Source organism: Pan troglodytes, chromosome 1 (genome assembly GCF_028858775.2).
Source record: "Pan troglodytes isolate AG18354 chromosome 1, NHGRI_mPanTro3-v2.0_pri, whole genome shotgun sequence".
NCBI classification, from domain to species: domain Eukaryota; kingdom Metazoa; phylum Chordata; class Mammalia; order Primates; family Hominidae; genus Pan; species Pan troglodytes.
In genome coordinates, this window is record NC_072398.2 from 209,942,644 (window position 1) to 209,959,889 (window position 17,246).

At 50.9% G+C, this 17,246-nt stretch overlaps 1 protein-coding gene across 9 annotated transcripts in view; it reads left to right on the plus strand.

The window, feature by feature from the left end:
- ECE1 (endothelin converting enzyme 1) overlaps window positions 1-17,246 on the plus strand; it is a 127,295-nt gene that overhangs the window by 85,764 nt on the left and 24,285 nt on the right. For all 9 annotated transcript variants that reach the window (XM_001162689.7, XM_016955680.4, XM_063804535.1 and 6 more), the window contains 4 exons: window positions 90-155; window positions 1,554-1,745; window positions 10,299-10,441; window positions 12,559-12,673. In XM_001162689.7, the coding sequence (XP_001162689.2) occupies window positions 90-155; window positions 1,554-1,745; window positions 10,299-10,441; window positions 12,559-12,673 (516 nt within the window). The remainder of the gene's footprint in view (window positions 1-89; window positions 156-1,553; window positions 1,746-10,298; window positions 10,442-12,558; window positions 12,674-17,246) is intronic.

Sequence of the window (17,246 nt, forward strand, 5' to 3'; positions counted from 1 at the left end):
ATGTACCAGCCATTCCCAGGGCAGGAGGCCATGCAGTGGATACACGCATTGCAACACGAATTCCCTCTCATGCCTGCTTCTCTTGCCAGGTGGACCAGTCTGGCCTGGGCTTGCCCTCAAGAGACTATTACCTGAACAAAACTGAAAACGAGAAGGTAAGCGTGCCTCTCCCCTCCCAGCCCGCCTCCCAGGATGGTCCTTCCTGCTCCGTGTCCACACCCACACCTGTGCAGGTCTTTGAAGCTAGGGGAGCCCAGGGGTGTTAGTGACCTGATGGGTGAAACAGGCAGACCCTGGCAGGGGAGGGACACCCCTAGGCTGGCTGTGTCACTCAGGCATCATGGACACAAGGGGCAAGAGACAGGTATCATTTGTCCTGGTTCTAGAGAGAGGCAGAGGCAGCAATAACAGCTACCACAATTCGCCTGGCCCTTTATACATCACCTGTGACCCTCCCATTAACCTTGCAGATACTGAACTTCATTTGCCTCATCTGTCAAACAGGAATTCGTTTTGTCTTGCCTTTTACAGAAGAGGGTATCAGGCTCAGAGATGCTAAGTGATCTGCTCAAGGTCACATAGCCAGTAAATGACGAGCCTGAGATTCACATCCGGATCCACGTGCTCCGAAGCCCATGGCTCTCCCTCCCCCTGGCCTGCCTCTTGTGATGCCTCTTGGGGCGACCTCACCTGGAACTCATTCATCTGTCCTTTCATCCTTCCGCTGGCATGTACTTGACCAAGCGCCCACAGAGTGCCTGATGCTGGGGAGATGGTGGCAGACAAGACCACCATAGCCTTCCTCCCACAGGGCCTGTGGTTTGGTCGGGGAGGCGGATATTATTTAACTAAGAGAAAGTGGAGCTGAGAAAGTCTACCGTGGAGACCTAATTCAGATCTTGGAACACGGGTGGGGGGTGGTCAGAAAAGGTGCATTCTAAGAATGGAAAGACAGCCCCAGGACAAGCCCTGGAAGACAGGGACCAGCCCAGGTGGGGACCTGTGAGACGAGCCAAGACTTTGGGCTTTCTCCTGGAGGCTGTAGGGAAGCAGCGGAGAGACACGGCCCCGAGATCATTCTCAATGCTGTGTCTCCCACGGGTGTCTTCTTTTTTTTTTTTTTTTTTTTTTTTTTGGAGACAAAGTCTCTCTCTGCCACCCAGGCTAGAGTGCCATGGCGCGATCTGGCTCACTGCAACCTCCTCCTCCTGGGTTCAAGTGATTCTCCTGCCTCAGCTGCCTGAGTAGCTGGGATTATAGGCACCTGCCACTATGCCCAGCTAATTTTTGTATTTTTAGTAGAGACGGGGTTTCGCTATGTTGGCCAGGTTGGTCTCAAACTCCTGACCTCAGGTGATCCACCCACCTCAGCCTCCCAAAGTGCCAGGATTACAGGCGTGAGCCACCACACCTGGCCCCACGGGTGTCTTGGGGGCACTGTGCAGCCCCCTGGCTCCCTGTGCCGGACTCGGCTGGCCAAGCCCCCCCTCCAACTCTCGTCCAGTGGATAGTTGGGGGGCAGCCACTGACAGTTTGGGGTATGGGCCCTGCAGGTGCTGACCGGATATCTCAACTACATGGTCCAGCTGGGGAAGCTGCTGGGCGGCGGGGACGAGGAGACCATCCGGCCCCAGATGCAGCAGATCTTGGACTTTGAGACGGCACTGGCCAACATCACCATCCCACAGGAGAAGCGCCGTGACGAGGAGCTCATCTACCACAAAGTGACGGCAGCCGAGCTGCAGGTAACTTGAGCGCCGGCTGCTGGGGAGGCTGGGATGGCCTCCAGGTTTCAGACAGGGCCCTGGGCTGGGGGCTTTTATACTCATTTCATCTAGTCCTTGAAACTATGTGACAAAGGAAGGATGGTTGTTATGCCCAGTCCACAGATGGAAAAACTGATGCTCAGAAAGGTCAAGTTACCTGCTGAAGGGCACACAGCTAGTGAGTGACTCCAAAATAGGCGCCTGGCCGACACCAGGCTGCTTCTCTGTAATTAATAGTGTTTACTTGGAGGCTCGGGGTCATGACCACACCAGCTTACATTGACAGTGCCTTTCCAGTCTCTCCAGCACCAAGCACATCGAACTTGGTTACAGTGAGCACTTAATAAATGCATGGTGTGGATTCTGTCATTACTTTTCCCTTTTCTGAGCCAGATCAAGGTCCGGAGGCTCCTAAGTGGCAGAGGAGCCAGCCGCAGATTGGCTCACTGTACAACAGGGCGTTAGATCTGTGATGCTCTCTGTCACCCATTGGAGAAGCCCAACGTCCAAGGGCTCAGCCTCTGCCAAAGGCTGCCCTCTGGTGGCTGCTTGGTTCTTGAGGGTCCAGAGTTCCAGAGCATCAGCTGGCATTGCAGAGGGATCAGCAGAATGGCCACCACCAATCTTGCCATTTCTTGACATCACCCAGGAATGCGTGGCCAGGCCTTGCTTCTCTGCTGAGGAGGGGCTCCCGCAGAGTGTCATCTCCCTCCTTCCTTACCTTGTGACCAGCCAAATTTGACCTGTTGTCCATTCCTTCTACTTTCAGGAAGAACACTAGGTCCCTGCCCTTTACCCTCCTCCAGCTGACAGGTGTATATGGGTCCGTCTTGGGACCTTGCGCTTCATGTGCTTCCTGGCTAGTGGGGGACACCAGCTAGAAACAACCCTGTCTCATTGCTGAGTGCTTTGGGCAAAAGCAGCGGGCCCTGGGAGCCAGGGGTGGGGAGAAGTCAGGGAAGGTGAGTCTAACGATGAATGAGCATTTCCAGGCCAACTGGGTGTCCCAGGCGGAGTGCAGGCCGTGCTAGGGCCCACGATCAGGGTCAGGGGAGCCTGGCCTCCTGCTGGTGCTGGCTGCCCTTCAGCTCCCAGAGAAACTGGCCTGAGGCTCAGTGGTGCTGCTCAGACCAGGATGGAGATCAACAGCTGCTGTTAGATACCATCTGGCACTCTTTTCCTGCTCTGAGGCCAGGAGGCTGAGGGTGATGTTGTTTGTGCATTATAATTTGGTTTGTTCCAGCCCATTTCTCAGCCTGAGGGGCCCCCGCAGTGCCTCAGCCCCCTACCGTGGCCATGATGCCAACTGTCTGTGCCAGGAATAGCGGAGAAGGCACAGGAGCCCTGAGCACATCAGCCCAGCATGGCCACCAGGTTCCCCCCAGGCATCCTATCACCACTGCTTCTGCTCTCTTCTTCCAAGCAGAGGAAGAAAGGCTTTTCCTCCCTCCCAGCTGCACAGCTGCCAAGGTGGGGGGAGTTTAGCAGACTCAGCAGCTTGTAGTACACAAGCCCTGGGCTTAGATTCAGAGGACTGTAAGCCCCTTGGAGCTGTAAGTGCTGGGATTATAAGCATGAGCCACCACGCCTGGCCAAACAGCCTCTGTGTTCTAAGTACCCAAAGTTCAATTAAGATCTTTAGGAAATATATGGATTCTCTCGAGTTTTTACAGATATTTCTGATTAAATTCTAATGTGAATTTGGCTGCCTTCCTTGTAAAATGGGCTTGGCTCGTTCACTCACCCCAGCTGTGTGCCAGAACACAAATGAGACATAGCCCTTGCCCTCACAAGGGACTGTGGTTCCTCTTTTTTTTTTTTTTTTTTTTTGAGACAAAGTCTTGCTCTGTCGCCCAGGATGGAGTGCAGTGGCATGATCTCAGCTTACTGCAACCTCTGCCTCCCAGGTTCAAGCGATTCTCCTGCCTCAGCCTCCTGAGTAGCTGGAATTACAGACAGGCACCACCACGCCCGGCTAATTTTTGTATTTTTAGTAGAGTCGGGGTTTCACCATGTTGGTCAGGCTGGTCTCGAACTCCTGACCTCGTAATCCACCCGCCTCGGCGTCCCAAAGTGCTGGGATTACAGGCATGAGCCACCGCACCTGGCCTGTGGTTCTTTTTTTTTTTTTTAATTTGAGACAGAGTCTCGCGCTCTCGCCCAGGCTGGAGTGCAGTGGCGCCATCTTGGCTCTCTGCCAGCTCCGCCTCCCGGGTTCACGCCATTCTCCCGCCTCAGCCTCCCGAGTAGCTGGGACTACAGGCACCCGCCACCACGCCCGGCTAATTTTTTTGTATTTTTAGTAGAGACTGGGTTTCATCGTGTTAGCCAGGATGGTCTCGATCTCCTGTCTTTGTGAGTTGCCCGCCTCGGCCTCCCAAAGTGCTGGGATTACAGGCGTGAGCCACCGCGCCCGGCCTGTGGTTCTTAACTTTAAGTCACAGAGTCCTTTGAGAACAGATCAAAAACCATGGACTATCTCCCAGAATAAATGGGTATATATGCATATTTTTAAAATTATGTCTGACATTTAAAGACGTCCTGGCCGGGCATGGTGGCTCAGGCCTGTAATTCCAGCACTTTGGGAGGCCGAGGCAGGTGGATCACCTGAGGTCAGGAGTTCAAGACCAGCCTGACCAATATGGTAAAACCCCGTCTCTACTAAAAATACAAAAATTAGCCGGGTCTGGTGGTGTGCGCCAGTAGTCCCAGCTACTCGGTAGGCTGAGGCAGGAGAATCACTTGAACCCAGGAGGCAGAGGTTGCATTGAGCCAAGATCACACCACTGCACTCCAGCTTGGGTGACAGAGCGAGACTCCGTCTCAAAAAAATAAAATAAAATAAAATAATAAAGAAGTCCTGGCCCCCTGAAGCCTGTGTTCTAAGTAAGAATCTCTTCCTGGCCTGCCACACAGGGTTGTTGGAGAATAAGTTGAGGTAAAGGATGAGATTTCATTCAGTAAACTCATTTGCACAACCCAGTACAAGCATAACATATTATATTCATCATTATTGTTACTATTCCTTTGTTATTAGCGATGTCACCCAGGAACCCAGCACTAAATCAATTTGATTCATTCTACTCTGGGACAGAGAATGTCTTGTTCCCTGGTATCTGGAAATGGGGTTTTCTTCCCATACTCCAGGTAACTTAGGGAAAAGCACGCCAGGTTTCACAGTGTGGTTCTAGGCTAGCCCTGCTGGGGTACAGAATGCTTCCAGGCTAGTCCCCAGCAGAGTCTGAACTCAGAGCTGTGAATCAGACACACTTCTGTTACTTCTGGGGGCCTGAGGACCTTCCCCTTCCTTTCTAGGACCCTCACGCCAAAGGCTGTTTGGGCCTGAGCCCCATTTTCTACCCCATTTCTCCAGCTGAGATGAAGCTCAGAAGCATTCTTCTCTTCTCTCCCAGTTTCAAACCTATTTGAATTGGTTGGTTTGTGACCCACAGTACTCCTTGGCTGCAGGTGTGGAAAATGGAGCTCACTGGTGTGCCCCAGAGGGTGTGAGTCACAAGTGGAATGTCCTAGTCAGTTAAAACAGCCATCTCCATGGAGATGGAGCTAGGCACATGTGTTTAAGATAGGAGTTCACTAAAGCAGCCAGGATGGAAAATGTGAAAATCCTGGTATTCAACACATCTTATCTCACAGTCATGGGAACTTCCCTGCACAGAACACCTGCTTTCCCTAAAGGGCCAGGGTTGTGTTGAAGAGTACACAGGGATTTCTCACCGTCTTATATCTGTCCCTTGATCAGAGAGTTCCAGTTGTCTGCAGTTTATGGAGCTTTCGTCCACTGTGCAAACACTGACAGTTTGTAAACTTGTCAATTTTCCCAAGGCCTTTGCCAGCAGGTCATGCAGTCAGGTGGCTCTAATGGTGGAACCCTATTTGAGGATCTCACAAGCACAGCTCCAGTTTTTGTAGTCACAGAAATGTTAAAGATTAGCCTCAGAGGTTACCTGCCTGAGGGCCTCCTACCAGGAGGAGGGCAGAGAGGACAAGGTAAAGAGAAAAGAAACTCAGGGTTATTGGGCAAGCAGGTATAAGAGGCACAGATCTATCAGCTCTGGGAGGAGAGGCTGTTTTCCCCTTTTTAGAGAAAGAACAGAAAAAGGCTGGAGGTCCCAGAGCTGGTTCCTCCTGGGGATGCTGATCCAGGTCTGCTCATTCTTAGCTCATTCTTAGCCCAAGTGGCTCTTCCCAGCTCACCTAGCTGGCAGGGATGCACCGGAGCCCCCTGGCCCCCAAGTCTGCTGCGCAAATCTCTTACCAGCTCCGCAGGTATTTTACCATCAGCCACGGTGGGAAGAGTTACCCAGAAACTGAGAGCCAGTTGTTAACTGTTTTGTTTTTGTTTTTGTTTTGAGACAGAGCTTCGCCCTGTTGCCCAGGCTGGAGTGCAGTGGCATGATCTTGGCTCACTGCAGCCTCCGCCTCCCAGGCTCAAGTGATTCTCATGCCTCAGCCTCCCAAGTAGCTGGGATTACAGGCGTGCACCACTACGCCTGGCTAATTTTTTTATATTTTTAGTAGAGATGGGGTTTCATCATGTTGGCCAGGCTGGTCTTGAACTCCTGGACTCAGGTGATTCTCCTGTCTTGGCCTCCTAAAGTGCTGGGATTTACAGGCATGAGCCACCGTGCCCGGCGCAGTTGTTAACTGTTTACCAGCACGCCACTGCCTTCAGGACCTGCCCTCCTCACAAATTCACCTGTCCTTTGAGGTCCTTGTTCCCCAGCAGCTGAGTTGCCCTTTTAAACCCAAAGAGATGAGTGAACCTGGGTTTTAGACCTCCACAGTGGCTAGTTAACTACGTGACCTCGGGAAAGTCACCTTACCCCATCTGCAAATTCAGCATCTCTTTTTTTTTTGAGACCGAGTCTCGCTCTGTCGCCCAGGCTGGAGTGCAGTGGCGCGATCTCCGCTCACTGCAAGCTCCGCCTCCCGGGTTCACGCCATTCTCCTGCCTCAGCCTCCCGAGTAGCTGGGACTACAGGCGTCCACCATAATGCCCGGCTAATTTTTTGTATTTTTAGTAGAGATGGGGTTTCACCCTCTTAGTCAGGATGGTCTCCCTTTCCTGACCTCGTGATCTGCCCGCCTCGGCCTCCCAAAGTGCTGGGGTTACAGGCATGAGCCACCACGCCCGGCCTCAGCATCTGTTAAGCGGGGGTTTATGGCTACCTCTCTCACAGAGGGTGTCATCAGTATTTACCAACAGGCTATAGACTGGTCTTACATTACAGATCAATTTTACTTTATTGATTGATTTTTCCATGTGAAGGCCATATGTGGAGCCTCTCTCACCTCCTTTGTCTTGCATTTTGTCCTTTTTCAAGAAAACAAAAGAGAATTTGGAATTGGACAGGCCCAGGAACGTACATGGGAGACCTTGAGCAAAGATTGTAATGGCCAATATTGATGAGTTGCTTGCTAAATGCCAGACATATCCATCTAAGTGATCGACATGTACAGGCATTTTTGCTGTAGCAGTATATGCAATTCCAAAAAACCTTGTGTTCTGTGAAATCGCACACTAAAAATAGCAGTACGTGTGGGGAAAATAGAACAAGAGCAGAACAAAAGTTATGCAACTTTACTTGAGGATACTGTGCTAAGCGAAATAAGCCAATCACAAAAGGACAAATACTGCCTGATTCTACTTATATGAGGTACCTAGAATAGTCAAGTTCATAGAGACAGAAAGTAGAATGGTAGTTTCCAGGAGTGGGGGTTGGGGCCAGTGGGAAGTTATTGCCTGATGGGTAGAGTCTCACATTTGCAAGATGAAATCTGTGGGGCCAGACGCGGTGGCTCACGCCTGTAATCCCCTCACTTTGGGAGGCCAAGACAGGTGGATCACCAGAGGTCAGGAGTTCGAGACCAGTCTGACCAATATGGTAAAACCCCATCTCTACTAAAAAAAAAAAAAAATTAGCCAAGGGTGGTGGCAGGCATGTGCCTGTAGTCCCAGCTACTTGGGAGGCTGGGACAGGAGAATCGCTTGAACCCGGGAGGCGGAGGTTGCAATGAGCTGAGATCACACCACTACACTCCAGCGTGGGCGACAGAGTGAGACTGTGTCTCAAAACAAAATAAATAATTTAAAAAAGCAATCTGTGGCTGGATAGTGGTGGTGATGGTAGCACTGCAGTGTGAATGGACTGAATGCCCCTGAACTGTGCTCTTTTTTTTTTCTGAGGCAGGGTTTCACTCTGTCAACCAGGCTGAAGTGTAGTGATGTGATTTCAGCTCACTGCAGCCTCGACCTCCCAGGCTCAAGCAATTCTCCCACCTGGGACTACAGGCTCAGGCCTCCATGCCTAGCTAATTTTTAAATTTTTTTTGTAAAGATGGGGTGTCACCATGTTGCCCAGGCTGGTCTTGAACTCCTGGGCTCAAGCGATCTACCCACCTCAGTCTCCCAAAGTGCTGGGATTACAGGCATGAGTCACTGCGCCTGTCCTTGAACTGTGCTCTTAAACATGGTGAAGATGGTGAATTTTATGTTAGATGTATTTTACCACAACTTTTTTTTTTTTTTTGAGATGGAGTCTCGCTCTGTTGCCCAGGCTGGAGTGCAGTGGCGTGATCTTGGCTCACTGCAACCTCCGCCTCCCTGGTTCAAGCGATTCTCCTGCCTCAGCCTCCCGAGTAGCTGGGACTACAGGCATGTACCACCACGCCCGGCTAATTTTTGTATTTTTGGTAGAGACAGGGTTTCACCATGTTGTCCAGGCTGGTCTTGAACTCCTGACCTCAGGTGATCCACCGGCCTCGGCCTTCCAAAGTGTACCACAATTTTTTTTTAAGTTGCGCAACTTTGTAATCAGAATCCTAACAAAACAATAATTAGAACCTTGAGGAGTACCTCAGCATGGCTGGAGGCTGCCGTGGGGAAAGCGCCAGCTGGGAAATGCTAGCTGTGGACACCAAGACCCTGCAGATAAGACAGGGAGCTCTGGCCAGGTGGGGTGGCTCAAAGTGCTGTTAATCCCAGCCTTTTGGGAGGCCGAGGCAGGCAGATCATGAGGTCAGGAGTTCGAGACCAGCCTGACCAACATGGTGAAACCCTGTCTCTACTAAAAGTACAAAAATTAGCCAGGAGTGGTGGCTCACACCTGTAATCCCAGCTACTAGGGAGGCTGAGGCAGGAGAATCGCTTGAACCCGGGAGGCGGAGGTTGCAGTGAGCTGAGATCACGCCACTGCACTCCAGCCTGGACATGACAGCAAGATTCCATCTCAAAAAAAAAAGAAAAAGAGAGCTTTGAACAAGCGCCTTTAGGGTCACAGAGAAAGTGCAACCTGCTGGAGGCTGAGAGTTACAGGGCTGGAAGGAACCTCTGTGAGGAGAGGAAGCCCCAGGCGCGAGGGCTCATTTTCAGTCATCTTAAAATAGAGCAGACCAGGCTGGGTGCAGTAGCTCATGCCTACAATCCCAGCACTTTGGGAGGCTGAGGCAGGCGGGTCACTTGAGGTCAGGAGTTCAAGACCAGCCTGGCCAAGATGGCAAAACCCCGTCTCTACTAAAAATACAAAAATTAAGCGGGCATGGTGGTGGGTGCCTGTTGTAATCCCAGCTACTCGGGAAGCTGAAACAGGAGAATCACTTGAACCCTGGAGGCAGAGGTTACAGTGAGCCAAGATGGCACCACCGCACTCCAGCCTGGACGAGAGAGTGAGACTCCGTCTCAAAAAAAAAAAAAAAAAAAAAGTAGAGCTGACCAGCCTGCTGTGTGCATCAGCTGAGCTGAGGGCTTTTCCTTTCTTGCTGAAGGTTAATGTTCAACCCTTCCCGATCCCATGCCTGAGAAATATCACCTTCGGACCAATGCAGCTCACACGTTATGCTGCTGTCATCCTGAATTTACCAATCATGTAGAAGCTCACGGATGCTACTTACAGAAGCCCATGTTGAATAGAACAAACAGCATAAGCTTGTTCAGTCCTCACAAATAACCCAGTGAAGTGGGTTCTGTTATTATGGTGATCCCCACTTCTCAGACAAGATACTGAGGCCCAGAAGGGTGCGTTAACTTACCCAGGGTTACACAGCTAGCAAGGAAGAGAGCTAGAAGATGAGCCCAGGCAGTTTGGCTGCAGAGTCTACAAGCTCAACTGTTTCAGGCCTGTCTGAAGCTCAGTCTCCTCATCCATGAAGCAGGGATAATAGTACCTACTGGTTGGACTCGCGTGAGGACCAGTTGGAATCATATGCATCAATCATTTGCCACGGCTCCTGGCACACAGGAGACGCTTGCTGAATGGTAGCGGCAGCTGCTGCATCTTCTCATTGCATCCTCATTCCATTTCAAGTTAAATTTTGGTGTTGGACTCCTTAGAATTCTACCTACAGCATCTCTGATAAAAGCCCGCCAGGCTCCGCTTGACTCTTTGCCAGGTGCGCTGTCAGATGGCGCCAAGCCCAAGCTCTTTCCTTTGCTTCCTGTAGAAGCCCGTCCTAGAGCCCTGGGCTATGAGGAGGAGCAGCCCCACAGGGTCACATTGTCCTTTTCCCTTGCAGACCTTGGCACCCGCCATCAACTGGTTACCTTTTCTCAACACCATCTTCTACCCCGTGGAGATCAATGAATCCGAGCCTATTGTGGTCTATGACAAGGAATACCTTGAGCAGGTCTCCACTCTCATCAACACCACCGACAAATGGTAAGGGGACCCCCAGTGGCCTGGGGCACGCCTCTCACAGACAGCCCTCTTCTTGGGCAGGTGGGCAGGGGTGGGGATGACAATCTGACTCAGGAGAGTGGGACCTGGGCGGGCTTTTACGAGAGGCAGCAGGACATCCTGGTTACAGGCACAGGTTTAAATCCCAGCCTCTTTCAAACTACCAGCTTTGTAGCCTTGGGCAAATTTCTTAACCTTTCTTAAGTTCATTCTCCTTCTTCATAAAATGGTGATACAAATATCACCTGTGGCCGGGCATGAACGCCCGTAATTGCGGGACTTTTGGGAGACAGAGGCAGGAGGATCCCTTGAGTCCCTGCGTTTGAGACCAGCCTGGGCAACATGGCGAGACAGTGTCTCTACAAAAAATAAAAAATTAGCCAGACATGGTGTCGCGTGCCTGTCACCCAGCTCCTTGAGAGGGAGGCTGAAGTGGAAGGATCTCTTGAGCTCAGGAGGCAGAGGTTGTAGTGAGCTGTGATTGCACTGTTGCACTCCAGCGTGGGAGACAGAGTAAAACCCTGTCTCAAACAAAAAAACCTAGCACCTACCATTTAGGGCTGTTGTGAGAATCCAGTGAAACAATCCATATGAGGTGATTTAATAGAGTGCCTAGCATATACTGGGACTCAGTAAATGTTGGCTATTATTTTTAGTTAATACTTAGATTTTCTTTCTTTTCTTTTCTTTTTTTTTTTTTTTTGAGATGGAGTCTCACTCTGTCACCCAGGCTGGAGTGCAGTGGCGCGTTCTCAACTCACTGCAACCTCTGCCTCCCAGGTTTAAATGATTCTCCTGCCTCAGCCTCCCAAACAGCTGGGATTATAGGCGCCTGCCACCACACCGGCTAGTGTTTGTATTTTTAGTAGAGATGGGGTTTCACCATGTTTGCCAGGCTGGTCCCCAACTCCTGACCTCAGTTGATCTGCCTGCCTCAGCCTCCCAAAGAGCTAGGATTACAGGCATAAACCACCACACCCGGCAATACTTACAATTTTTAAAAAAATTTTTGAAAACTACCAAAAAAATAGGGAAAAAAATTTATCGTATTTAACTTATTTTTTTCCTAACTCCCCAAACTTACTTGTTAAAATTTTTTTAATGAGATGGGGTCTCACTGTGTTGCCCAGGCTGGTCTCAAACTCCTGGTCTCAGGCAGTCCTCCCACCTTGGCCTCTCAAAATGCTAAGATTCCAGGTGTGAGCCACCTCACCAGGCTCTGAAAAAATTTTAAATGACTCCTGTTGATCTTGTGGTGTGTGTGTGTGCATATGTAGAGAGAAAGCATGGGGGAGGGCAGGAGAGAGGAGGGAAAGAGAGATGGGTTTTCTAATATGTGGTCTTTTTTTCCCATTATCATGGCTAAATGTCTAGTCCCCTTTTCCCTTGACCTGTATCCTGAACATTTCCCCCCTTGTCATCTCAAATACTCTGCAAACATCATATTTCATGGTTGCATAGTACTCCGTCGTGTACAAATACAGTTCTTTACTTCCTCCTTCTCATTGTCAGGCATTTTGGTTGATTCTGATTAGAGGTTAGATGTTCACTACAGTCTCAAGGTGACTTCTTGGCAACGGTGGCAACAGCTACAGATAGGTTCCCTGTGCCCTGCAGGTGGGGCAGTAGGAGCTGTCATCATGGAAAGCTTGGCCTGGCTGGGCTGAGCTTCTTTTCCTGCCCCTGCTATTCTTAGCCTCTCTGGCCTTCTGGCTGGGGCACCTCCAAGCTGTAGAAGTGGTAGTCACCTTCTCCAGCCCAGCCCTGTAGCATACACCGTTGGGGTGGGTCTCCATGCTGGGGCTTCATAGCTTCCAGACACAGAGCAGCTAGGCAACAAGCATTTATTGAGCACCTGTGGTATACAAGTGACTGCACTAAACACTGAAGCGTTTCCTATGGTAGAAGACCCAGGCTTTTCCCTTGAAGAGCTTACATTGCACGTGCTTAGAGAGCAGTAACCCACCAAGCCCCCGCAGGCTGGAAGGGGCCTGGGGTCACAGGCCAAGTTTGAGAGCCCCCTAGGGGCCAGCAGGGGAAGGGCCGCAATCCTCCCTGCCTAGGTGTCCCTGAGCCTCTCTGGCCTCCTCTCCCCGCAGCCTGCTCAACAACTACATGATCTGGAACCTGGTGCGGAAAACAAGCTCCTTCCTTGACCAGCGCTTTCAGGACGCCGATGAAAAGTTCATGGAAGTCATGTACGGGACCAAGAAGGTGAGCCTGCTACTGCGTATGCCTGAATATGGGCTGAGCGCCTACTTTATGCCAAGGTGTCTGTGGGAGCACAGGAAGGGACCTCAGCCAGCTGGGGGTGGGTAGAAGCTTCCGGAAGGAGTGCTTATGCCAAGTAAAGGGTAAAGAGGAGTCCTAGCCACTCAGCCAATTTATAGCAAAAAGTAGTTGCCAGTAGTGATGATAGATGCTCCCCTTGAACAACTCGTGGTCCTCACAGTGCCTGTGAGGTGGGTACTGTTATTGGCCCCACTTTGCACAGGGGACCACCAATAGTATTACTTATTCCCCGGAAACGTAAAACACAGAACAGCACCTGGTTCTCAGAAGCACCACGCGACTGTTCAGTGTTATTATTTTCCTCCCAGTTTGTAGTCTGGGAAACCCCAGGCCAGGTGGGCTCTACCTGCCGTTAAATGCCCCTGCCAGGAGCCCTGAGGGTCCATTCTTCCAGAGGCTTCGGGACCTTCCCTGCCCTCTCACAGGGGAACCTACCCCCAGTGGAAAGTTCCACAGCCACTTCCACCTTCTCCCCAAGGAAGTGGCTGTCACCCTCTCACTCATGCAGCCGACTAATGGTTACTCATTGAACTCCTGCCATCGCATGCCAGGCTCTAAGCCCAGTACGGGAATACTGAGACAGGTGAGCTGGGGTCTGTACCCCGAGAGCCTACACCGGCTGAGGGAGGTGATAGGAAATGACCAGTTCTCATATGTGCTGATGGGATACATCACGCTCGGGCCCCAGAGAGTGGCTGGAAGAGGCCCCAGCTACAGAGCAGTAGAGGCTGGTGTGCCAAGCTCACCTGGCACAGCTTCCCCAACCCAGACAGCAGCTAGCAAGACCCCAACAATCCTCCCCAGAGAGGAGGCAGAGCTGACTCCAGCTGGACCCCACTCCTGCAGCCCTTCCCAGAGTCCAATCCAGATGAGGATTGGCAGAGAATGGCAGGATGTGGGCTCCTGCTTCGAGCCCTGGAATGCATCCTACACGTCCTCTCTCCCATCCCCATGCAAACCTACCTCTGGCAGGAAGGGGACTGAGGGAGAGGGTAGCTGGGAACAAGCCCCATTTCTAACCAGAGGCACTTCCAAGGGCACCACCAGACCTTGGCCACAAGAAGCATACTGCCCTGCAGAGGACAAAGCGGGAGCAGTGGGTTGGCTGCCCTGCCTGGCCAACTTGCCTTCCTGCTCCTCCTGCATCTCCCTTGGACTGGCCCTGGGTTAGAGATGGGGCCAAAGCCAGGATTCTGTTCCCTGCAGAATTTGGCCTCCCAGGGGACTTCCTACAGAGAGATTTGATCAGGACCCAGGATGATGGTTCCAAAGATGGTTCTGTGTGTGGAACATACACCCACATATTCTCTCACCTTCCCAGGTTACAGATGAGGAAACTGAGGCTCAGGGAGGTGAAGGGACTTTCATAGTCACCCAGCAAGAAAGCAGCAAGGGCCTTGTGTGGTGGCTCACGCCTGTAATGCTAACACTTTGAGAGGCCGAGACAGGTGGATCACCTGAGCCCAGCCTGGAAAACAGCAAGATCCTGTCTCTGTTTTTTTTTTTTTTAATATATTTATGTGTTTATTTTAAGAAAAAAGAAAGCAGCAAGCTTGAATGAAAATCCCAGATCTGATATTTACAACTTTGAGGCACTTTCAGCTACTCACTTACATAATGATGATAATAACCAAAGATACCATTATTGGATATCTACCTTTTATAGGCATTATAAATTCCTACTACCGCTGTTATCCTCTTCCATTTTACAGATGATGAAATCGAGGCTCAGTGAGGGAAAGGGACTTGTTGAAAGTTGCTTATAAGTGGAGAGGAGGCTCTGAAATCCAGCCTATCTGATTCCATAGCCCTGAGCTCTGTACCACTCAGCCTCTGCTCTGCAGGAACCAAAAGTTAAGGTCAAGCTTCCCTGTGGTTGCCAAGGGCTGATATGGAGGAAGAGGGATGAGGAATTATTGTTTGATGAGTATAGAGTTTCAGATTTGCAAGATAAAAAAGTTCTGAGCCAGGCGCAGTGGTGCATGCCTGTAGTCCCAGCTACCCTGGAGGCTGAGGCAGGAGGACTGCTTGAGCCCAGGAGTTTAAGGCTACAGCAAGCTATCACTGACTGCACCACTGCACTCCAGCCTGAGCAACAGAGCAAGACCCCATCACTTTTTTAAAAATTAATTAATTAGTCGGTAATGGAGTGAGCTTCCCCGGGCCACCTTCAAAGCACAGGGTGCTGCTTGAATATGGCACTTGGAGCAAGTGGGGCACAGGGAGGCCTCAAGAGAGGCAAGGGCAGGTGGGAACCCTGAAGTGGGAGGGTCTGAGCAGGGGTCTCTGGATACCCCAGGGCTGATGGGTGAAGGCTGCTGCTCACCTGTTTCTTAATCTCCAGCCCTCCCCACTCCCCAACTGTGACAGAGTCTGGGCCCAGGCCAGGTCCCTCCTTCTTGTGTTCAGCCCAACTCAAAGCCACCTCCTAGCTGTGTGACCTTGGGTAGTCCTTACACCTCTCTGAGCCTCAGTTTTTTAAATCTGCAATTGGAGATCACTCCTGACCTCACCTTACAGGACTTTTGTGAATGGCCTTCATTCGGGAAAAAGCATAGAGCATGGGAAGCAGTGTGGTGTGTGCATTTGTTCATCCTGGCAGGGAGGGAGCCTGCTGTGAGGAAACAGCATGGAATTTGGAGTCAGAAGATCCAAGTTTGAATTGTTTCTTCTAATCACACCTTAGGCAGATTGCCTCACTGGGGCAGGGGCTCAATCTCCCATCTGTAAAAAGGGGTAACAGATCCCTGCCTTGCTTATCCAAGGGCCGCCTAAGATTAGACGAGGGGATCCCTGTGAAGGCTGTTCTGACTGCTCAAGCGCTGCATGCAGCTGTTTCTCATCAGCTATCACCCATTTGTGACTTGAGACTTCCAGCAGGGAGGAAGGAACCCCTTGCTGAGTGCTCCTTGTATTACAGTGAGGAAGAGGTTAAAAAAAAAATTGCAGCCAGGTCAGGGTGGAGGAGGCTGCCTGGCTGCTCTTCATCTTCCCAGACCTGACTCATAGATCTCCTGCAAGATGCAGGCTTCCTGACCGGTCAGATCGATCAGACCCTCGCTCCTTTTGGAGATTTTCTCACCATCCTGTAGTACTTCCAGGACTTCGTGACCTGTAGGCAGAGAGTGTGGCCTCTTTGAAGGAAGACATTGGAGCCGGACTTTCTGAGTTCAAATTCCACCTCAGGCCGGGTGCGGTGGCTCATGCCTGTAATCCCAGCACTTTTGGGAGGCCAAGGCTGGTGGAATCACCTGAGGCCAGGAGTTCAAGACCACCCTGGCCAACACGGCAAAAGCCCGCCTCTACTAAAACTACAAAAAATAGCCAGGTGTAATGACACACACCTGTAATCCCAGCTACATGGGAGGCTGAGGCAGGAGAATTGCTTGAACCTAGGAAGCAGAGGTTGCAGTGAGCCGGTATCACACCACCGCACTCCAACCTGATAGACGGAGCAAGACTGCATCTCAAAAAAAAAAAAAAAAAAAACACATCAACCACTTACTCCCTGGGTGATCCCTTTGGCCAAGTGATTTAACCTCTCTGTGCCACAGTTTTTTATCTGCAAAAAGAAACAGACTGGGTGCGGTGGCTCACACCTATAATCCTAGCACTTTGGGAGGCTGAGGCGGGCAGATCACCTGATGTCAGGAGTTCGAGACCAGACTGGCCAACATGGCGAAACCTTGTGTCTACTAAAAATACAAAAATTACCGGGGGTAGTGGTGGGCACCTGTAATCCCAGCTACTCGGGAGGCTGAGGCAGGAGAATCTTACTGTGAGCAGTATATGCGGTAGGGCCCGCTCTCACTCCACTGCTACACTTCACTGTGATTACTGCTGTGGGTGGTGCAATTACATGTCTGTTTCTCTCACTGGATGTTCTGGGCATTTCAGTTGAGACCCAGGAGTACAGGCTCATTGTTGATTCATCTCTAGCTTCCAAAGACCTAGCACAGTCAGGATGCAGGGCAACTGCTCACAGAACGCTGGATGCGTAAATGAATGAAAGCTCGTGTGAAGGAATGGGTTTATCCAGAGAATCTCCGGAGAAGACGACGCATAAGAAAGTCTGTCTGTGATTCAGCCCTCACAGCCTGGAGCCTCCACGGAGCTTCAAATTAGAGTCCCCCTCGTCCTGACATCCTGTGTGGTCGGCCTCGGCCAGACACAGACCATGTGTCCAGCTTTGGGCTTCTCAGCCGAGGGAGGGTAGGCGGGGGAGGGAGGGAGAGGCTGAGGGCAAGGCATCCAAATGGACACGTAGTTGGGAAAACTAAAAAGAACATGGGTAAGAAGAAGAGTGGCCCTTCCTTTCTTTCTTGCCTAGAAGAAATTTTTGTAGCTAAGGCATAATTTACATACAATAAAAATGCAGTGTACATTAAGTATTCAGTTCAGTGAGTTTTTGGTTTGGTTTGGTTTTGAGACAGAGTCTTATTCTGTCACCCAGGCTGGAGTGCTGTGGTATGATCTCAGCTCACTGCAACCTCCA